Source organism: Sorex araneus, chromosome 3, assembly GCF_027595985.1.
Source record: "Sorex araneus isolate mSorAra2 chromosome 3, mSorAra2.pri, whole genome shotgun sequence".
Taxonomy (NCBI): domain Eukaryota; kingdom Metazoa; phylum Chordata; class Mammalia; order Eulipotyphla; family Soricidae; genus Sorex; species Sorex araneus.
In genome coordinates this window covers 165,075,111-165,098,305 of record NC_073304.1, presented here as the reverse complement: position 1 = coordinate 165,098,305, position 23,195 = coordinate 165,075,111, and the positions used below count along the sequence as shown (strand labels likewise).

Below are 23,195 nucleotides of genomic sequence, written 5' to 3'. Positions count from 1 at the left end.
ATGAACAACAGGACAACAGTGATACAGTGCTACAGGGGTTAGGACTTCAACAAATGAAACTGGAGAGAAGTAATTCAACAAATGTCAATGTTTGGCATGTAATTTTTGATTTGATTCAAAAAATACTTTAAGACAGTTAATTTGAAATACAAAGAAACTGAGGCTTAAATAATTTAGTTGTTCAAGATTGTACAGCAACAAGAGTTAGAATTTAGACACTGGGATTCCAGAATCCAGGATTTTAATTACTTTATTTTACTGTCCTAGAAGTTATATTAGTCTAATATAACTTTTACTTTCACTTCCTTTATAATCATAGGGAATTGTTCGAAATGAATGAACTTTTGAAATTTCACCATTGAAATTTTAGTAGATAAAATTTCTATTGTATTACAACACTGCCACCTGGTGGTAAAAATAAGTAAAGCCATTTCCGACTTCCAGCAAAAGTTGTATTGCATGAAATTCTAACTGGCCTTTCTCCCTAATTGCTCTAATACAGTCAAGCAACTATGAATTATGCTGATACTAATTTGAACCAAACGTAGGAACATAATAGTATAAACTTTTATCTTTTGAAGGGTTCTAAATTGTGCTAATTAAAACATATAAATCTTGTACTTCTGTGATAATATATATGTATATTTAATAGCTTTATATACTCAAACGTTCTACCTGGTCTTCTTTAATCTTGGAAAACTGTTTTCCTATGATGTCCTTGCTCTGATGACTCATTCCAGACTCCATTTCTTTCAGACTCAGAATTTAAAAATAAAAGAATTGGTTCACAATTATTAATCACTTGCTACTCTTTGAAATTAAAAAGAAGAGGACTTGGCTTTGTCACTTTTCCACCTCTGGGAATGCAGGTCCATCGATCTTCATGTGGTCCCTCTACTGGATACTCGACACCATTACCCTATGTCTTCTGATGATAAGTAATGTGAGCATAATCTGCTCAACAATAAGCAAGGAAAAATTATATTGAAATAAAATACTTAGAGCTAAAAGACATCATAGAGTTTAGTCTCCATCTTATCTTTGGCTTGTGTTTTCACACCCAAAGTGGAAAATCTTAGAAGAGGGCATGACTCTGTTGACTTTTGAGGAGTAGTGGTCTGAATCAGAAAGTATTTATTGTGCCTCCTTGTAGCCTACGAAGGTATGGCCAAGGTGTCCTCATTTCAAGGTGCAGGGACATCATTAGAGTAAGTTACTCATACAGTAACCAACTTGACTTTACTTGTTACAATGCTTCTTTTTCTTTAGACCATAGGAGTGATTTTTAAACTCAGATAACTGTTACCTCCTTCACCCCAGTAGAGTAGGAAAAACAGGCTCTACAAACTTTTAAGTTGAAAGATTTAAACTGCTTTATAGTCTGGAAGATGAATTGTTCATCGATTTAACAAATACTGTTTGTGTATTCCATGCTGATTTGTGCCTTGAGTGTAGGAGGTACAATGCCTGCAGGCAGAGAGAATCCCAGGCCTGAAGTGTGTGGTAGCTGAGTAAGGGCATGAGGAGAGGAAAGGGACATAGAGAGGGTAAAGGGACAGATCAGAGAGACAGGTTGTCCGAAGCAAAATGGGAACTCGAACATTTCAGAACAGCAAGTCAGTCCTTCAGACAGTGTGGTCACTATTTTTGCTTGAAATGTGGTAACTCAAAATATACTTCCCTAAAGTCTGCCTAAGTAATGTTTTGTTCTCCACACTGTTGTCTGCCCGAAAAGGCAGGTAATTGGGCAGTACTATGGCACTTCTACTGCTCTGACCCAGAAGTTAGAAACTACTCAGAAATAAGATACCCAAGGAATAGTTAAATGACCCTGATTATGAAGCTGTTAGAGGGAGGTTGATAGTGATTAATGGTGGTCAGATCACCAGTGCCTAAACTGGTATTAGGCCAAGAAACTTCTCTCTGTATTTGAGTCCAAAAATATTTGAAATAGTCAGCTACCTAAAACAAAATTATCAGCATATTCTAATACTGATCATCTTATCAGTAAAATAGTATCATTTGTAAGTAGCTTAAACGGAATCAAACATGCGGGACCCGGGCTGGGAACACAAGCCTACTAGCCCTAACTGCAATTTCATTTTTAGTTCCTAAAGTATTTCCAAGTTGGATATTTCCAAGTTTGGATGTCAGGAGAAAGAAAAAAGGGTCCCCCGAGGCCACATGCGGAGGAAGGGCTGTAGACACAGACTGACTAACATTCTGCTTCCTGCTTTTTATTTGATTTGATTCTCTGCAGAAACAAAAAATGATACAAGAATTGCTGATGTGCAGGTCAGCCCGAGGCTGCTATTTGTGGGCTTTGAGAGAGTCTGTGTTTTCTCTCTCTTGATGATGATGTGTGTGACCTACACAAAGCAAGAAAAACAGAACCCTGAGATAAAACCCATCTCACAGCTCCCCCTTCCACCCCCCTCCCCCAACCCCAACCTGAGCACTGTCAGTGAATGTGCAATCCCTGGAAAGACAGAAATCACCAATAATCTGACATCTGTTTTTCACTCTGGGCACCGCACTTTCTCATAAGGTCAAGTTGGATGTGTCTGGAATAAGGGAGATAGTCCAAACTTGGGGATCCAAGAGGGGCTAACGAGGATCAAGCTTACCCCACCCCCGAGTCTGCTCCCGATATTTCCATACCCTCGCTGAGTATTTACCTTCTGAAAAATAGGAGACTTTTAATTCTCTTTTCTTTCCCTTTCTTATCAGTTCAAGCTTCCTTCTCTGTGCCCTAATAACCATAGATTTCATTTTCCACCCACCCGGACTCCCTGCTCCTCCCTATTCGTTCTGGGGAGAACTCATAAATGTCATTGGTCACAAAGCCACTCTCCGTGCTTGCCAGAGTCACGAATCCACTCTCCGATGGGTTCACAGCCATGTTGTCATAGTCACAAGACACGTCGTCCGGTGTGGCTTCTCCTGAGCACACTCGGAATGAAATGTTCTTCAGGTCTGGCCGGGTCTCAGCTAAATCCGCTTCGCTTTGTTTTCGTATGACACTGTAAACCTCTAGGTCAGGGCTGTTCTCGGAGTGCGGGGACGGCCAGATGGTATGCGGCTCCTTCGTGTTGGTGCCTGACTCCTCCCTTCTCCTAGGAGGAAAGTAAACCAGGGCTGAATATTTTAGACAAGGGGACCCCAACATCCCCAGCTCTTCCTGAGTAGGCAGGAGGAAATTGTGTGGGGAGCCACTCGTTGATCTTCTCTCTGGACAAATGGACAGCCAGGGACCGGGTGTGGGAGGGACAAAACAGGAGAGTGTCACTATGTTTAAAGGGGTGAGCAGTCATTCCTGCTCTCAGAGTATGGAACAGGGGTGGATATCCCAAGGTCCCACAGCCTCTACAAGATTCATGTATTGAACTTGAAGAGGAAGAAGAACACATTTAAAAAACCTCATCTCAGTGAACTTTCTCCTGCTGTTCAGTTATGAATATAGGACAATAAGGCCAAGTAGGAAAAAGTAGTATCATTGGTTCTATAAAAAAATCATAGATATTTACATATCCCATTACAGTTATTACACATGCCTTGAAATATCTTCTAACTGCTCTCTGCTCAGGGTGGAAGTTAGCTCATAGGGTAGAACACACGCTTGCGTGTACAAGGCCTCAACTCCAAGCACTGCTAGATGTGGCCCTTGTGGCCCCTGAGCCACCACGGGGTGCAAGTAGCACTGCATTATCTGACCAGAGCACAGAGTGTCAGACTCTCACAACTGGACCAAGTGTCATGGAGAGTAGTCTCTCGGCACCCAAGTACTACTGAGGAAGCCCCCCTAAAAATTTGGCTTTGGGACTAGAGATATATAGTACAGGGGGTAAGGTACTTGTCTTGCATGCTGCCAACTCTAGTTCACTCCCTGGTACTGCATGTGGTACCCCAAGCACCCCAGGAGTGATCCCTGAGCAAAGAGCCAGAAGTAAGCCCTGAGCACCACCAACTTTCACCCCAGCCCAATATATAGTCTGCTAATTTTGATTACAAAATTATGATAACTATACCTAACAGTAAATAAAGAACCACATATGTTACTGAACTAAGTAATCACTTTTGGAAATATTTCACTAAATATGGAGCAGTATAATTGCTTTCCTTGTAATCCATTGCATTTTATTTTATGTATTTAAAAATAGCATACCGAGAAGGGGTCTATGGACTTCATGAGTCTGCCACAGGGATCTGTGGCACCAAAAAGGATTAAAAAAAAAAAATCCCTGTGATAGATAGACTTCTCTTCAAAGGAACAATTTCCAGATCTGTGATGTGTTACATAAAGGAAGGAAAGGAAACCAAGAACCAACTGTAGGCTGAAAAAGATGTATGTACTATTTTGAACATAATTCAAATTTTAAATTAAAAGGAAATAAGTAAAATTATTACAATAATTGAATGCCACTCAAATTGGTCATCAAAGAGAATTGAACTTAGCTAAGATCCAGTTCTAAAAGAGGAATTTACCTGTTGTAAAGGGGAACACCCGACCTTTTTAAGTATACCATGATGAGTCTAAAGAGGTAATTGAAAAATGTTTCAGGCATTTTAGATATAGTGGCATATCATAAGAAAAAATGACACATTGCTGATCACTGCAATGAATGGATGAAACTGGAGGGTATCACAGAAGCAGAATTAGTCAGAAGGAGAAATACAACAACTAGATGATCTCACTCACTATGATATATAAAGAAACAAAGAAGGCATTTGCCTTGCATGTGGCCGACCCAGGTTCAATTCACCGGCATCCCATATGGCCCCCTGACAACCACCAGGAGTAATTCCTGAGTGCAGTCCCAGGAGTAAACCCTGAGCATTGCCAGGCGTGACCCCCTCCACCAAAAGAAAAGAACCCCCCTACCAAAAAAAGAGAGAGACAAATAAGGGAAAATAGATAGTATCAAACAATTGGCAAATCCTTGCCCTTGGATTATAAAACTCAGATTACCAAGTAGTGGGGGAAGGGTGCGTGGGAATGAAGAGGTGGACTAGAAGTGACAAAGGGATAATGGTGGAGGGTCCTGAGCACTTTGTGGTGATGGGTCACTGTCACTGTCAACCCATTGCTCATCGATTTGTTTGAGCGGGCACCAGTAACGTCTCTTATCATGAGACTTATTGTTACTGTTTTTGGCATACCAAATCCACCACGGGTAGCTTGCCAGGCTCTGCCATGCAGGCGCGATACTCTCAGTATCTTGCCGGGCTCTCCGAGAGGGGTGGCTGCATGAAAGGTGAATGCCCTACCATTGTGCTATCGCTCCAGCCCAACCACTTTGTACATCAGTATATAGTGCTGATACATATATACATATATATATACAATATTATAGCCACGTTACCTAAACTGTAATGAAAAAATTATTTTTAAAATCTTGGTATGTAATTTATAAACAGGTGTTATCTGTGACTTGGTGTAGTTATTTAATAATATTTAGAGAACTAGTATATTCAATTGAAAGTAAAATCAATTTATAAGGATCTACCTATTTCATTTGAAGTAAGTTTTAGGTGCTTACTAGAATGCTTTATAATAGTAAATTTTCATACACTCACTAGACATTTCTTAATTCACTCAACAATTTTTGGGATGGCATATATACATTCCATGAGGCATACATTACATGAAAAATGTGGGGGAATATCACTCAGCTTTACCACTTATGTGGTTAAAAGTCTCCCCCCCCCCACTCTACACCGACAAACAAAAAAAAACCCCTAGAAAATGTATGATCACTATCTTGATCATAACCAAGCACATTGCTTAATACTTAATTACTTAAGTAATTAATGCTTAATTACTTCAGAAATCCTGACTAGCAGAAAATTTACTCTCAAATCTGCAGGGGCGATTCTCTCCTAGCCTCTGTGGTTTTTCATGAAACAAACATGGTTGCATTCAAATCTCAAAGAGTTTAGAAGATTCAAAGGTTTACAGGATAACGGTTGTACTTGCCTCCTTCTACAGATCCATATCCAACATACAAATATGGTGACCACAAGCAGGAGGAAAAGAGGGATACTGGGAATTAGGACGTAGGCAAGATTCAAGGCAACATCTGAAAGGAGGAATGCACATTATTCGCATTAATGATGTTTTCATGTACTTCAAAACAGGCACAAAAAAAGAGCACTAATGTTTCTTTTAGCAAAATCAACCTAGTTTTAATAAATGAGGCTTTCTACCAGTCTTGTTATTCAGAATAATAGAGAACTTTAAATTTTGAAGTCCCTTGTAATCTATCAGAAAGTAAATTTTTCCCTCCAGAGGAAAGAGATTCTTTTTGTTTTTCCTTTTGAGTCACACCCGGTGATGCACAGGGGTCACTCCTGGCTCTGCACTCAGGAATTACCCCTGGCAGTGCTCAAGGAACCATATGGGATGCTGGGAATGGAAGCCGGGTTGGCCACGTGCAAGGCAAATGCCCTACCCACTGTGCTATCGCTCCAGCCCCGAAAGAGATTCTTTTCTTGTCTTTCCTCTCATAACAACATAGGGGATACTTGGGGAGTGCTGATGTGTTTGACCGTATGGGCAGGAAACTAAAATGGTGTGCGGAAAAGGGAAGGAATAAGAAGCAAGCCAGAACTCTCAGTATTTTATAATCAGGAAAGGGAAAGTCACCCAAAACATATGAATCAGCCTGTAGAACCTTCCCAGTGCCTTTGACTAAGACTAATTGGCTCCAGTTGTGTCCATGAACCACATGACTGTGACTAGCACTTAAAGTTCTTGCTCCTGACCTTCCTGTTCATTAGAGCTTAGAACCAGTGACTCTCCCCTTAAAGACTTTGGGAATTAAGAATTAAGAACTGACTCCCTTTTTTCTGCCAGTCACCCAGATGCTTTCCCTTCTTCTTTTTTTTTTTTACAAGACTGCAAACTTCACAACCACAAAACACTAAAACAGAAAAAAAACAAATAAAATCCAAATCAAAATTAAACTCTAAATGCTTGCTATCATAATAATGAGCAATAAAATGCCACCCACCTTTGTACTTTTATCAAAGAACTTTGTACTTTTTGGTGTGAGATGATATCTCATTGTTGGTTTTTATTTGCATCTCCCTGATGACTAGCGATGTGGAGCATTTTTTTATGTGCCTTTTGGCCATTTGTATTTCTTTCTTTCTTTTTTTTTTATGGCTTTTTGGGTCACAACCAGCGATGCACAGGGGTTACTCCTGGCTCATCCACTCAGGAATTAACTTCTGGTGGTGCTCAGGGGACCATATGGGATGCTGGGAATCGAACCCAGGTCAGCCGCATCCAAGGCAAATGCCCTACCCGCTGTGCTATCGCTCCAGCCCCCTGTATTTCTTTTTCGAGGAAACTTTTGTTCATTTCTTCTCCCCATTTTTTGATGGGGTTGGAGGTTTTTTTTTTCTTGTACAATTCTACTAGTGTCTTGTATATCCTGGATATTAATCCCTTATCAGACCTCTCAGTGTCTGTGTTGCAAGCCATAATGCCCAAAAGTAGAGAGAGTATGGGGAATATTGTCTGCCATGGAGGCAGGGGGAGGATAGGGAAGGGGGGGGAATACTGAGGATATTGGTGGTGGGGAATGTGCACTGGTGGAGGGATGGGTGTTTGATCGTTGTGTGATTGTAACCCAAACATGAAAGCTTGTAACTATCCCAAGGTGATTCAATAAAATAAAAAACAAACAAACAACAAAGCACTTTGTACTTTTTTCAAAGCCTTTTCATACATTGTATTTATTATGTAGTGAAGGATTTGACTGGCTTTTGTCCCTGGTTCTCGGGAAGGAGGGTAGAAATACGTGGGGTTGCCCATGTCATAGCAGTGATTTTGTTCTTCAGGGGCCACTCAGAGTCTATGCTGAGGAGAAATATCTGCGGATGGATGGGGTGGTGGTGCTAGTGCCGAAGAAGCGAGGCTTATAAGGGGATTGAATTCAGTTCTGTGGCTCATGAACAAGTCAAACATACCTGTTTGGTGTATGGGCTATGTTTGGTGTTTGGTCTATGTTTGGTGTACAGACATTCAATAAAGTCTGTACACCGAAGCTCAGTGGTGGGTGAAGTTAATGTGTGGAAGGATGATGATTTGATAGAGAAAGGACTCAAAAGCTAAGCTCCCCTTTTGGGAACCAACCCCCATAGACCTTACCCTATGGGTTTCTTCATTTGGCTTTTCTTTGTATCCTTTATAGTAAAATGTAGTCATAAATATAATGTTTTTCTGAATTGTGAGTTATAGTAAATTATCAAATCTGAAGGGACTGTAAATATTCCTTGGATTTCGGTCAGCTGATCAGAAGTGTGGGGGTCCTGGGATCTCTTTAACTCGTTGTTGATGTTCTAAATAAAATTAAGCAGACTTGTTGGGAGCTGAACCCTTAACAAGACTGAATTCAGTGAACTGAAGTGAAGGATTCTGAATTAGATTATAGTATTGCATTATACTGTATTTATGGGCACAGTAATACTTTTAGGTTCGTAATAAAAAGATTATTACTTCCATTATGCAAATGATTAAATTGAAGCTCAGAAAAATAAGTGTTTTTTAAAAAAAGTTTCCCAGTAACAAAACTTGCTCTTGAATATTCCATTTGTAATCTAAAATGTTCTTCTCATTTTCTTTTATCTTTTATATCTGTTACACTGTCACTGTCATCCGTTGCTCATCGATTTGCTCGAGCGGGCACCAGTAACATCTCCATTGTGAGACTTGTTGTTAACTGTTTTTGGCATATCGAATATGCCACGGGTAGCTTTCAGGCTCTGCCATGCAGGCAGGATACTTCAGTAGCTTGCTGGGCTCTCCAAGAGGGACAGAGGAATCGAACCCGGGTTGGCCGTGTGCAAGGCAAACGCCCTACCCACTGTGCTATTGCTCCAGACCTATTATTATCTAACTTTTAGAATGTTTTACCCATTTCCCCTGTTTGTTTCACAAATGCTATTAATCATGGATGTTATAGATCATGACTGGAACTTTATGGTTTTATTTCTTTACATCAATCTCTCAGACCCCCTCCTTTGCCTACTCCCCACCTCATGACTTCTTAATGGTTCTTAAGGTTCTGTCTTCATCCATATTTTTCACCGCTTGTCTAGCTTAACTTCCCCCGTTGCCTTAGGCTAGCTTTATCCTCTTATCTCGTTGATTAAAGTTAATGTTTAATGTAGTTTTTGCATAATTGCTCCAGCTCCAGCTACAGCTTTCAAGTAGCTGTGGGGTAAGAACAGAGCAAGAAATGTAACACTGGGTAACTTGGGATGCAGAGTCCCATTTTCTAGTTTTTCCAGGAGAGTTCGTTACATATATTTCTTTTCTTTTTTTTCTTTTTTTGGAGAATCTCCTCGTCAGAGCTCGTGGAACCTGGGGGCCACTTCTGGTGATGCTGGGCCATCTGGGCTCATGTCCACCTCTAGGACCTAAGAAGCAATGTAGCTTGGGCTCAGCAATGTCAGGGATGACTCAGGTTATACCCAGAGGTACTGGGGGCACCTTCAGGCTTACACCTGGAAATGCTTGGGGAACCATGTTGTATTGGGGATTCAAACCTAGGTCAGCTGCATGTAAAATATAAACTTAAACCCCTGAAATATCTCACCAGTTTGTTACCTTTATTTTCTTGAAATGTTTCTTTGTCCTCTTCTTTCTGTATGTCTTCTGAAAATGTAGGTGTTGCTGGCTCTATTCCTGCACGTGGAAAAAAATAGTGTACTTTAGAATGTGATAAGGTGATAACGTAATCTTTGTACGTGATAATGTGATCTTTGTTGCTAAGAATCAGGTACTGAAACAACCAACAGGCATCAAGGCACATAAAGTATTGAGGTGCCAAAGGGAAAGCTATGGCTCATTTCTAGAAACAACAGTTATTAGTTTGGCTCACTTCTTGTCTCATTAGGTTGAATTATTCCTTTCAGATAGTTATAACAAATAATATACCAAACTAAGTTTGGAACTATTGTTTTGAGAGAGAGAGAGAGAGAAAGAAGAGAGAGAGAGAGAAATAAGCTACTTGCCATAGCCAGATGTGGTCTATAACTCTTCAATGGTCAGGGATAATATCTGTGGTCTTTATTTTTGGGGGTTTTGTTTTTGGGCCACACCCAGCAGTGCTCATGATTTACTCCTGGCTTTGCACTTAAGGTTCATTCCTGGTAAGGTCCCACATGGGACCATATGGGGTGCAAGGGATCAAAGCTGGTTGTTCGCATGCAAGAAATACACCCTAAATATTTTACTACCACTCCTGCCCCACCAATCAGTGGTCTTTATGTTTCATTATATAGTCTAAAGAATATTTGCTTCTAAACCCACAAAGAGAAGTTAAGAAACAATCCAAAGTAACCCAAATCTCAAATGGAGAGCTTACCTACAGGCCTTGTAGAAGGAGCTGTTGGTTTCTCTGAGAAAGAAACAAAAATAAAGATCGTACTCAAATTTCTATGCCATCTGAATGAAAGCAGCCAAAGCATCTATCATTTATTTGCTCATACAAAACTTTATCATCCCACAAAGATAAAAACTCAACAAATCAGCATTGGTAGCTTACCATCTAATCTACAGACCTTATTCAAATTTTACTATTTGTCATAAATAGTCACCATCATCATCATCATCATCATCATCATCATCATCATCATCATCATCATCATCATCATCATCATCATTATCATCAGTGTCACTGTCATCAGCCAGGGTCCAATGTAGGATCCTCTGTTGCACTTAGTTCTTATGAAAGAAGGTGGGAACCTGAACCTGAGGTTGAATGTTATCACTGGAAAGGGGGAAGGGTATTTAAGCCCTGGGAATAGCAGTGAAGAACTCTTGGGGTATTTCATAGAGTACAAAGGGAATGGGATTCTGAGAAAAGTAGGAGGCATGGAGAGACCAGGATCTGATTATTTCCGTCCTTTTATGGCATGCTGAGGTGTGGGAACTTATCTGAAGGACGAGTAGCCAGTCAAAAAACAATATGCTTATTTTTTCCACGTGCCCACCTCCCTTTCCCAGATCTATATTCTATCCTTCTTTGTGTTTTGGGCTGATCTCTAAGATCCTTATCATGGGGTGTTGCTGTGTCCTTTGGCTTCAGATTGCACTTAATTAACTGAGACAGAGGCAAGAGATGAGAAAGCAGAAGAGACATGTCCTGGTATTCTATCCCCCTCCCCTCTCCCACATCACTGTCATAAACGGTATCTGGATTCTTAGGTTAGAGCTTCGATGGGTGGCTTTTCTGTGACTTCAAGCTCTCTGTGGTTTCTGTTAAAAACCATTCCCTTTGCTTGGGCCTGGGAATGGTATTAGCTTTTTCATTGTGGCTGGGCACATCACCATCTTATGTTTTTGATCAGCCATTTTCCAAATGGCTTTCTATGTCACTTTCCTCATTCAATTCTGAGTGTGCCATCTCCCCCTCCCCCCATCCCCTACCAGGATTCAGTCTGCTACAGGCAAAAGCAAAAGTAATAAAGCATATTTTTAAAAAAGTTTAAATTTTGGTCCTTTGAAAATGAAAAGGATATAAAAGCTCATGTATAAAAAACTCACATTTCAAAAAACATTAAAAAGTGCAAAATTTAAAAAAAAATTAAAAAAAAGAAGGGGCTGGAGTGATAGCACAGCGGGCAGGGCATTTGCCTGGCACGTGGTCAACCCGGGTTCAAATCCCAGCATCCCATATGGTTCCCTGAGTACCGCCAGAAGTAATTCCTGAGTGTAGAGCCAGGAGTAACCCCTGTGCGTCGCGTCGCCGGGTGTGACCCAAAAGCAAAAAAAAAAAAAAAAGTGCAAAATTTTAAGTCATGGAGCTAATGGGGGATAATTAATAAAAGTGGTGGAAAGCCATTTGTAATAAGCACCTAGTTTTATCTCTCTGAAGAAGCCATCTGCTAAAGAACCCAACCCTGGTCTATGCAGTTCCCTTGCTGAAGGAAGACAACTGTGTTTGACGGGGAGGGCCAGAACTCTGGAGAGAAGAAAGAATTATTCAAAGGGGCAAAGACAGAAAATTGAAAAAAAAAATCGGCAGCAAAATTTGCAGCAAAAGCATAGTCAACTTCAAACAAAATTTGAAAGTGAAAGGATTATTTAATCCCCAAATAGATAGAACGAACAAAGCAATGTAAGTTGAAGTTGCAAGGTATCAATATAATCTAGCATGGGGACTTAAAGCCTGCTCATATGAGTGATCACTGTCTGCCCAGTATCACTGAAACTGGTGTTCTTTAGCATCTACCTCCTCTGATCACTGTTCGAATTCCTTAAAAGCCCCAGTAAGTAACTTCACATGACTATTAGGAGACTTTAGAGAATGATGAGAGCTTCCTCTCACATTTCTTCTTATTCTAAGCTCCTACAGTCAGCCTCACACGTGGAAAGCATCAAGAATCTGTGGCTGCCCTCTTGGAGGACATTTTGTTTCCTGGTCTCATAATTCTTTTTTAATTGTGCATAAGTCAGACCCTTTGTTTTCTTCATCCCCTCATTTAGCATCTGTTGTCCTTTTCTCTTCCTAGAATAACTCTCATTAAAGAAGTGTCTGCATTTCCCTTTACAAGAAATCTCCATGTTTATCACTGCTGGCATTCACAACAAACTTTCTCAGAGACCACAGTAAAAATTCTTGGAACTAGCAGCTGCTTATGGGAGAGGAGGTGAAGAATTCAACTACATAATTGGGAGGGAATTCATTACCATCAGAATATTTGCAAATGAAATTGTTCTTCATGTTGCAGTGGTCGTCATTCCACTGGAACATGTAGGGGCCCCCGATGCCAGCGGGTGCCGATGGCTGATGGTACATGACCACGCAGACCTCGCTGCCGCAGGAAGGCTCATCCACATACCAGTTCCTGTAGGAAAGGGGTCAAAATGGAAGCAACAGAAGGATACCCCATGACATGGAAGTCTTTTCTTTCCTTTCAAGTTCTACTGAGCCATAAACTTACAATGTTATTTAAGTATGAGAGAGAGAGAGAGAGACAGAGAGAGAATTGAAGTCCTGTCAATAAGTAGTACCACACATGTTCTAATATGGACATCATAGTCAATCATCTGACATGACCTCTTTGCATGGAGGAACTTATTACCATGTGATAATGTCTGTAAAGTATTTACAAAGACAAAGCAGCTAGTAGTGAGGGTCTGTTTGTCTCTGTTTCAGTCTGTTTGCCCTGATATAATATATAACTTATCTCATCTAGAGTTGCTTGTCTCTCCCATCTCTCTGCATTTTTCAGTGGCTATAACTGCCTTCCTATCCTAACCTTGGGAAGCAGATGGAAAATTCAGCATCAAAATAAGCTTTTTCAGACTTCAGAGGATTTCAAAACAGATGAGGGATGAGGTTAGAAGTCATATTCAGTTATTTTCACTTCATCAGTCTGATGTGCCTCTTCAGCCTGATTTCTTGTTTTGTCTCCCTGGTTCTTGAATGGGGTAACCTCAGCTCCACTATCTAGTGGCACTTGGATTTTAATGCAGGACATGCATGTCCTGGCTTAAGACTTTTGATGGCAGAAAGTCTACAGGCCATGAGCATTTACTTCAGGTGTTGTCTCAGGATGGGGTTTCATAGTCTGCTAGGCTACTCATCTGAACTGTCTCCTTCCTGGGCCCAGATTGTGCCTTGGTGCCCAGATGTTTAAGCTGGGTCTTTCCGTTCTATGTAGCTCTGTGAAAGTCCCTCCTTAGACATGGCCTGGAGGTCTTCTGGTAGCAACCCAGAAAGGCTTTGCTTGAGGGCTGGTTGCTACTTTCAAGTGGAAAATTTTATGCTACACTCCCTGGACTGGACAGTAACTAAACTTGGTTACTGTGCCGGGGTAGCTGGAATTTGTCTCTCATTAGTTGCCTAAAGACCATTTTTCTTTCTACCTTTTCTCTTTCTTTTGTTTTTGGCCATATTGAGCCATATTGGGCAGTGGTCAGGGCTTACTGCTGGCTCTGTGCTCAGGGGTCACTCTTGGCAGTGCTTAGGGGACCGTATGGAGTTCTAGGGATCAAATCTGGGTCAGCTGTATACAAGGCAAATGAGCTATCTGCTGTACTTTTACTCCAACTCCAGAAGGCCTGTTAGTACACCTACCCTGTGTTGCCTTGTTCTACTCATCACTTATGGCTTTATGTTGCTTCATTTCAGCAGGAATGAATGGATTATTATACCTGTCACCTTGTTTCTGGTCCTGAGCCAGCTTGCCATGAAGGGACTCACTGGGAGTCCAGCTTCCCAGGAGGAAGGAGCCTTTATCACCACAGCAATACACATGGTAATGATTTACCCTGTTTGTCATTGGGACCTGTGGCTATTCAAATAACCATTTACTGGGAAAGATGAATACCCAAACATTCTAAGTACTGGTGGATACAGGATACAAGTTTACATCCCACAGACCTAATGTCATCAAGAGGACTCACTGGAATGAGAGCATTTTAAATATAATTCTGACCCACAACCAGTTCCCAGTGGGCTCCATTCCATGTTTATTATCCAGTTCTCAAGGATATGAAATGAAAAGACATGATATGAAATGAAAAGTAGTTGGCATAATCCCACTTTGGTTCCTTTTAGGGTTAAAAGCTATAATGATGAAGAAGATCAAATTATGTCTCTGAAACTGTATTCTTTCTATCTACTCTGAGACACTGAATAAATATCTTTGTCAGGGGAAAATGTCAAAAGTAGCAGCAACTTGAAAGCTTGAGGTATGCAAACATGATTTCCCTCACAGTACATCTATTTAATGTAGTTAATTAAATTTGGCTTTGGTTCCTGTAAAACCCAAGGGGTTTATGAGGGTACCAGAGGAGAACAAACTCAACCAAGAAGCTACAATTACAGCTGCTTTGCCAGATATGGCATCTTTGCTAGAGCAGGTTAACATGCCCTCAGGGACCTAGTGTGTAGATCTGATGATAATTTTCTTTCCCACATATATCAGCAAGGGAATCATAAGTGGTTAACATTCATTTGGAGTGAATAAAAGTATGTATTTATGTTTTTGCCAAAAGGTTATATGAATTCTCCTACCTTCTGTTATAATATGATGTGAAGAGAGTTGGTGGCTCAGACATCTTGCAGGAAAACTGTGCAATATACCACCTATTTTGCTATCATGACGTGGACTGAATCAGACAGGCAGAAAGTGACTAATGCATTGCAGAACTTAGACTCAGCTCATATCCTCCAGTACACTGAAGAGGTTGAAGATAATTTTATAAAGATTCAGAAACTTCTACTTTGTAATAATGGCTTAGATGCGTCACGATCTAAGGAATGCCAGGACATATTTTAAAAATTAAAGGACATGACAGTTGCATCTTGCAATAATTTGAAGTGTCTTCCAATAACTTGAAGAGGGAAACATAATGCCTAGTAGGTCTCTTTTGGTTCTAAATGCAGAGGATTTCATACCTATGGATACTGTATTGGTCCATGTACCAGTAAATTAAAAAGATGGTTGTCTTTGAGTAAGAATCTAAAGCAGAAAGCAACTCAAGTAGTTTAGGATGTGGTGTAAGCTGATTTGCTACTTGGCCATATTACCCAGAGACACTAATATAGGAGGGATCAGTGGTGATAAAAATAATGTCATATGGAATTTTTGACAATACTTAATGAAAGAATCAATGCAGACTCCTAGGATTCTGTGGTAAGGCCATGTCACCTGTAGCTGAGAAAGACTCATCTTTTGCAAAACAACCTCTTGCTTGCTACAAGGCAACAGGCACAGAGACCATGAAATTCCACTTGCTAATTATGTTTGATGTATGTAGTTAGACAATTATGTCTAATAGTACAATGTCTGTACTATTAGACAGACCTCACCAGAGCTTGGCATGTCTGGAACCAATCAATTATAATATGGAAGAGGTATATCTAGGACTAAAGGGCATCATATGAGCCATTTAAACAGATGATCTAATGACAATTACCACTATCATACCAGAGGCTCTCCCTTAGCTTACACTCTAGCTGCATAAGGGGATCCTTGATAGATCAGACTAAGCTTGATTTGTGAATGGGTCAGCCAACTACAACTCCAAATGGATAAAAACAGCCATGCTCACAGATGTCCTTGAAAGCTCAAGGGGAAAAGGACATCCTTTCTATGGCCAAATCTCAGTTTGTACATATAGTATATATAGTTAACTACTTGTGCAGAATGGCTATCCAAAGGCTTTTTCAATATTTTATCTATCAACACAGGATACCATATAACATCTCATCAGAACAAAGAACTACTTTATCACATAGTAAGTGTGGGAGTAAGCACCTGGCCAAGGAATTTGCTAGTCATACCACATACTATACCATTCTGTTGCTGCCATCCTGATAGGAGGATGGAATAGCATTTTGGGAACACTGAGAGGTAATACTCTCTGTTGATGGGACATCATTCTCTAAGAGCCAATGAACTTAGTGACTTTTATATTGGCATCTGAACCTAAGTATGAGAGTACATGGTTCTGGGAACCAAGGGATAGCCCTACTTGTGATGCTAGTATGGACTATTTTTAGAATAAGTGAATCTTACACATCTACAATTCTGAGCTTTGTGGGTTTATAAGTTTTTGGCTCCCAAAGGAGAATAACCAGAGCAAGGGTCTGATTGAACCATGAACTATGGCTGCTACCTGGACATTTTGGAATCTAAGAGTCAAGAAGAGTAACCATTGGGGACAGGGCAGTAGTACAGTGGTAGGGCACTTGCCTTGCATGTAGTGGATCTGGGTTTGATCTCTGGCACCCCATATGGTCCCCCAAACCCTGTCAGGAGTGATTCTTGAACACAGAGCCAGGAGTAAGCCCTGAACATCACTGAGTGATGTGAGCCCAAAATAAAACAAAACACACAGGAAAGAGAGCCGCTGAAGGAAAATGCCCCTTAACAAAGAGAAGGTAGATCTGTTTTTATACATTATGAAAGGTGCCCAGATTATCTATTTGGGTACTCTTGTTTTACACTTGCCCAATTTAGATGATAAATAAAAAACTGCGATCACTGCAGCTTGAGAACTACAAGTGGACTCGGGATAAGGGTCTAGATCATGTCACAAGGTAAGCCATTTAGGTGCCATGAGCAGAAGGTGAGGGAGTCTAAACTGAGCATTAAAGAAGGGAGATCATTCGGTATCAGTAATGGCCCTGGGACCAGCTGCAGTGGTGGGACATATAGTTCATCCTACTATTTTCCTTTTAGAAATTCTTCTAGGAAGAGAGTTCCATGAGAATCCTTCAGAAGCTACTGATTCTAGAATGCAGGTTAAGATGCAGGTTTGATGAACATAATGGATAGACCTTGATAGTTGCTCATCTGCTGTCTTAAATATAACAGGTAAATATATATACATATATATATTTAGAGAGAGATGTTACATACATATGTATAGATATACATATATAAGTTTTGGGTCATACCTGACAATATTTAGGGGTTATTAAATGGCTCCATACTCAGGAATTACTCTTGGTGGTGCTTGGGGGGGCATATGGCATGCTGGGGATAGAATCCACATCACATGGGTGCAAGGCAAGTGTCATACCTGCTATACTATCTATCCAGCCCCACATATTATATATGTTAATCTTTTTGTTTGTTTGTTTGTTTTGTTTTAGGGCACATCCTGCAGTACTCAGGACTTACTCCTGACTCTGTGCTCAGGGATCTGGCGGGGCTTGGGATATCATATGTGGCACTAGGGATAGAAGGTAGGTCGGGCACATGTAAAGCAAACACCTACCTGCTATACTATCTCTCCAGTCTCTATCTCTTAATGTTTTGTTGGCTATACTTTTAGGTTTCATTGGCATAAACATTTTATTGTAAAAATATATCAGCTATGGTAAATTTGTTATAACTCATAACTATTTTTTGTATTAGGTGTGTCTTCTAATTTTAATATTTTTGATTTTTGTCCATGTTATATTTGTTAGGAAAGATGGTAGTAAGGCCATGGTGCCAAGGTGGAGTGTGATGAGTGATGTTGGTTTTAGGAGGGTATAAATTCTTGCCTATAGATAGAATTAGATCTTGGCTTTGATTTCTTGCCTATCATCACAATTTCCTGTAGTCAGGAGCCCAAACATGAATTTTAGCCCCATAGGCCTTCAACCTCTCTCTGAAGTTCTAGGTCCTGATGCTGGATAGCCAAATCCATTGACTTCTAGCCCTTGTACTATAGAAGCAGTACTACTGGGTTTCATCCACCCATACATAACTCACTGGATATGAGATGAACACAGACCCAAGGTTGAGTCCCCACCTTTGCCACACTTCTGCTATTCTAGTGTCTGCTGTACACCAGGGCTCTGCAGAGCTCTGTCTTCTCTTACCACTGACCTGGCAATGTGGATTCAACTTGCTTCCTTTTGTATTTTAGTCATATAAGTTCACCACTGTGGTTCCATGGACTTACCTGAATGCTGATGTACTGCCATCAGTCCAAGCATAAAGATCCTGACAGGCTGTGCTATTGTTTTGTTTCTCCTCATGTCTTCTGAGCCCAATCCAGAAATCACCATCAGATGCCAAGAGGTTTTCAATGAACTTTTCTATCAGTCGCTGTTCATCTTCAGACTCCATGCTGACTAGCTGGCCTCCATCCCTCCTGCAGGCATCTCTGGCTTCCTCAAAGTTCATTCTTCTAGAAGCATCATGGAAGTAGACGACTTTATAACAAGGCCTCTGGGTTCCTCCCCGGCAGACCCGTTGCCCTAGGGAAAAAAGGAAAGTCTATTTCAGTGTCCCCCAAAATATCAGAGCTGAGATGCCTAGTGCCATCTAAGTAAAGCCCCCATAGGCAAGAGTTTCAATTACACCTCAACGGACGATTATAATGTCAGGGTTTTTAGAGCAAACTGATTCCTCTTCCATCATGGGGATGCAGTGATTGAAACTCTGGTGTCATGTAGAATTTCATGCTCATTTGTTTTGTTACAGATTCTTGAAAAGCAGACATTTTTATTTTTATTTTTTAAATATGTGCTGGGGATTGAACTAAGGTATTGAGGCAGGCACTTTACCTTTAAACTACATCATTTCCTCGTTTTTTTTTAAAGGAAAGTAGATGGAGACTTATGACTTCACTTAAAGGCATATAATCACTATTTTCATGCAGTCAGGGAGTCTCAGAGATTGTATGGTTGGTTTAAAGTGGGATATCTGTTTGGTGGTCCCTTCAGGTAAGATAAGGTATCCTGATGTTGGGCAGTTTCCTCTACCTTGGAACCCTCCGCCTAGGCTGCAAGACTGATAATTCGCTCAGTTTATGGCATGAGATGTAGCAAAAACATCAGATCTATTGGGGTTTCTGTTACTGATCTTGTTTAAAGACAACAGCTATGGCTTACTGAACTCTTACTGTGTGTCATGAACTATACTAAGGACTTTCACATTTACACACATATATTACATTATTGAAACCTCATCATAATTCCCAGATGTAGATTATTGTGTATACCCCATTTTACAGATGAGAAAACAAAGCCTCAGGGAAATTAAGTAATATGGTGGTCGCACTGCTATCAGCAGAATTATCGATGTCTGCTAATGGTGAACATACTACCCACTCCCCTCTTGTCTGCAGGCTCAGGTTGTACTAAGGCAGTAATGATATATGTTATCTGAAAAGACTGAATATACATATCATACATGACATCCAGCGGGCTGTATACCATCTCAGACAAATGGATGGGCTTCTACTGAGGATTTCACCAGTACACACTGCTTTGCTTGCCTCTGTGTGAAGTCTTGCTGAACCTGAAGTCGTAGCCTAATTACTCCATTCTTTGGTCAGTCCATTTGGAGAGGAAGTTCTGCCTGGTTCTATACAAGGTGCTGAGAGAAGTAACATGTGCCAGAGCAGGCAGATAACTCGGAGGACTGGAGTGCAGAGTTCACATGCAGAAACATCCCTGGCACCACATTGTGCCCCCCTATCTCTTAGGTGTGAGTATTTCCGTGTAGCATGACAATGTATGACCCCAAATCCCAAAAATAAAAGAAAGCAAGAGAAGAAGCAAATGCCAGTTCCTAGCCCACAGAAGGACACAGCCTCCCTCCCCTTATCCCTCCCTCCCTTCTTCCCTCCTTTCTTCCCTCCTTTCTTTCTTTCTTTCTTTCTTTCTTTCTTTCTTTCTTTCTTTCTTTCTTTCTTTCTTTCTTTCTTTCTTTCTTTCTTTCTTTCTTTTTTCTTTCTTTCCTTCTTTCTTTCTCTCTCTCCTTCTCTCTCCTTCTCTCTCTTTCTCTCTTTCCCTCTTTCTTTCTTTCTTTCTTTCTTTCTTTCTTTCTTTCTTTCTTTCTTTCTTTCTTTCTTTCTTTCTTTCTTTCTTCCTTCCTTCCTTCCTTCCTTCCTTCCTTCCTTCCTTCCTTCCTTCCTTCCTTCCTTCCTTCCTTCCTTCCTTCCTTCCTTCCTTCCTTCCTTTCTTTCTCTCCCTTTTCTGCCACACCTGGCTGTACTCCAGGATCACTCTTGGAGGGCTTGGCAGGCCTCATATGATACTGGAGATTGCACCCAGTTGACCGTGTGCAGAGCAAGTGCCCTAACCACTGTAATATCTCTCCAGTCAGCCTTTGTATCTTGATTCAGATCTATGAAATGAAGACCAAATTTTAACAAGGGGAATCTTTCCTTTGTAAGGAAAAAGTCCAACCATGGGCTGAGGTGTGAATTAGTGCCACAGAAGGAGGTTTTGGTTTGAGGATCTCTTCCCAGGCCTCATGGAAATCCTTATGTTCCTAACTTATTTTGCAGCTGTTCAGGGAGCCAGATAGCCTTTATTATGTTCTAACTGTCCAGCATGCCACAGACAACTGCCTTTTTGGTGCCAAAAAGAAATAGCACAACAAATAATCCAGAATGCACTTGTGGTCTCTTATTTTCTATTACTCTTTAACAGCTTTGGTTAAAAAAAAAAACTTGTCAAAAAGCAACAAGTTAAGAGAGTTTTGTATTTTCTTTCTTTCTTGGGGTCAGTCTTCTGCTACTAAACAGAGAAACTTTAATAGAATTGCCCATTAGCAAATTAGAGGGCCTCAAAGGCAGGACTTCTCTAAGGGGGTGCGCTAGAGAGGGAGTGTGTGTGTGTGGCGGGGGGTGTACTGGGTAGACAGGGGTATGGGGATTTTCCCCTGCAGGATAGCCTGGTGAGGAAAAACAAATGAGCCCAGAACTTCCAGCCTGGACCCCAGTATAAGACAGACTGGAGTTGAATTTCCTGGCGTTCCAATTTTCCACCGTCGGATTATCCAGGGAAACTCTAACACCTTCCACCAGTTTCCTGTATGGTCGGCCTGGCCTGGAGACCCGAGTAAGTGGGTGAGTGCCAGCGAGCCAGAGCTGGAAACAGGCCCGGACCATCTGGTTCTCCGGCCTCCAGGAAGTCTTTCTCTTCTCATTGGCAGGAAAGGGAAGGGTGGGAGGGCTTTCTGCTCCCCAAGAGCACGGACTCGGCCCCACAGCCCTACCCTACCCGTTACTTACCCCCTCTCCCTCCTCCGCTGTCGTCGCTCACACCCCGCTCCCATCCTGAAACCAACGGTGCTGACAGTCAGCTGGGCCCGCAGGATAACTCTGCCGGCCTTTACATTGCCCGGTGTCTCCCTTGGTTTTTGTCCGCTCCCGCCAAGTGGAGCGGAGAGAGAGGGGCGAGACGAGATATTGCTCCCCACTCACGCCCCCCGCCCCCCTGCCCCCCCCCCCCGACATGCAGCACGGATGCAAAATGCGGGAAAAGCAGAGCACTGTACCTTCTCCGAGGTCCAAGTCCGAGGCTGCAGGGCGCAGGAAGGAAACGGAGAGTCACCCCCGAGTCAGGCGGGGCTGGTCCCGCCGACCCCGCTGCTTTCCCGACCTCTAGGGCTCTCCCTGCGCCGCTGGATCCCGCCACCCTCTGCTCCCCAGGGAAAGACCCGGAGTACCGGGCGAGGTCCCGACAGCACAAACGACTCTCATTCTCCCCGTACCCGAACGCGAGGCCCTCCCCGGGCCGTGGGCAGGGCAGGGGAACCGGTGATCCAGCACCGAGTGCGAGTACCACTTGGGCAGGTCGTCCCCGATGTGCTTGGAGCCCCACGTCACCCCGAATCCCGTTCGCTGGGCTGGGGAAGGAACTCGGATCCTTCCAGGATCCGAAGGGAACCGGCGTTGGTCTGCGCCGCGGGGCGATTTTCCCCCTAGGAGCAGGGGACGTCGAAGAGCGCGGAGTTCCTTCGCGGGAGGGGCGCCACCCCACCCACCCCGCGGCCCTGCCGGCCGTCGGCAGCAGTTGGGGTGCATGGGGGCTCAGCACCGAGGCAGTTCGGGGCCCAGCTCCCGCTCCCGCCCCGCTGTGCACTCACCGCTCAGCAGGCGTCCGCTCGCGGCCCGGGACCCCGCCAGGAGCGCCGCCAGCAGCCAGGCTCGCAGCGCGGCTCCCCGCAGCATGGCTCGGCTCGGGGGGCACGAGGCGGCGGCGGAGCGGGCGGACTCTGGAGCGTCGTGCACCACCGACACGGCGGCGGCCGCAGCATCTCCTAAGCTCGACGGAGCCGGCACCCGCAGGAGGCGGGCTGGGCGCCGAGCCAAGCCGTCGCCCCTCCGCCCCCCTGGGACGTCACTGCGGAGAGGGCAGCCCAGCCCGCTAGCCCGTCCCCCTCGCCCCCTCCCCCCGCCCCCTGCGGGTCTCCACCAGCGAACTGGGCGCCGGACGCCCGGCCTGCGCCAGGGGAGGGAGGAGAGGAGAGCGCCAGCTCTCCGCCGGGCTTCCTAGCTCCGCGGGGCGGTCCATCCTGCGTTTGCCTCGGGGCACTGGGCCCAGGAAAATCCCTGCCTGGCTTTGCTGAAGCCTGGTGACAGCACCGTGGCCCAGACCAGGACATCTCTCCTGCTCGCTTCAGAGGCATAGGCAGATCCGCCCAGCCCTGGGCTCTGCAGTGTGGACCAAAGGTACCGAGACCTCTCAGGTCAGGACGGCTACCCTGGGAAAGGCATAGTAGATTCAGATGCTCAAGAAGGCAGTGTGGAAGTGGAAGGCAGCGAGCATAGCCAGCGGAGAAGGTGGCTTAAGTTGGCTGAGAGCACTGTGGCAGAGCAGAAGACATCATGCAGAAGGTGGCCTTGGAAGAGGACCCCCTCTAAGAAAAGAATGTCTCAGTTCGCTCTGGAAAAGCTTTCCTCTCTAACCCTGCTCTGTCCCTGGACT

General features: G+C 42.9%; 1 protein-coding gene across 2 annotated transcripts; it reads right to left on the bottom strand.

The window, feature by feature from the left end:
- Positions 1-2,476: 2,476 nt before the first annotated feature.
- LAYN (layilin) lies at positions 2,477-22,577 on the bottom strand. 2 transcript variants are annotated; one of them, XM_055132758.1, is made up of 7 exons: positions 22,354-22,577; positions 18,431-18,728; positions 12,707-12,864; positions 10,380-10,412; positions 9,620-9,697; positions 5,978-6,080; positions 2,477-3,116 (listed from the first exon to the last, which is right to left on the bottom strand). In XM_055132758.1, exons 1-7 carry the CDS (start codon positions 22,436-22,438, stop codon positions 2,753-2,755), a joined length of 1,119 nt encoding a protein of 372 aa, XP_054988733.1. In that variant the 5' UTR covers positions 22,439-22,577; the 3' UTR covers positions 2,477-2,752. The 2 variants fall into 2 exon arrangements, with proteins under 2 accessions (XP_054988733.1, XP_054988734.1); XM_055132759.1 differs by lacking the exons at positions 12,707-12,864; positions 22,354-22,577 and having other exon boundaries at positions 18,431-18,684.
- Between the last annotated feature and the right edge of the window lie 618 nt (positions 22,578-23,195).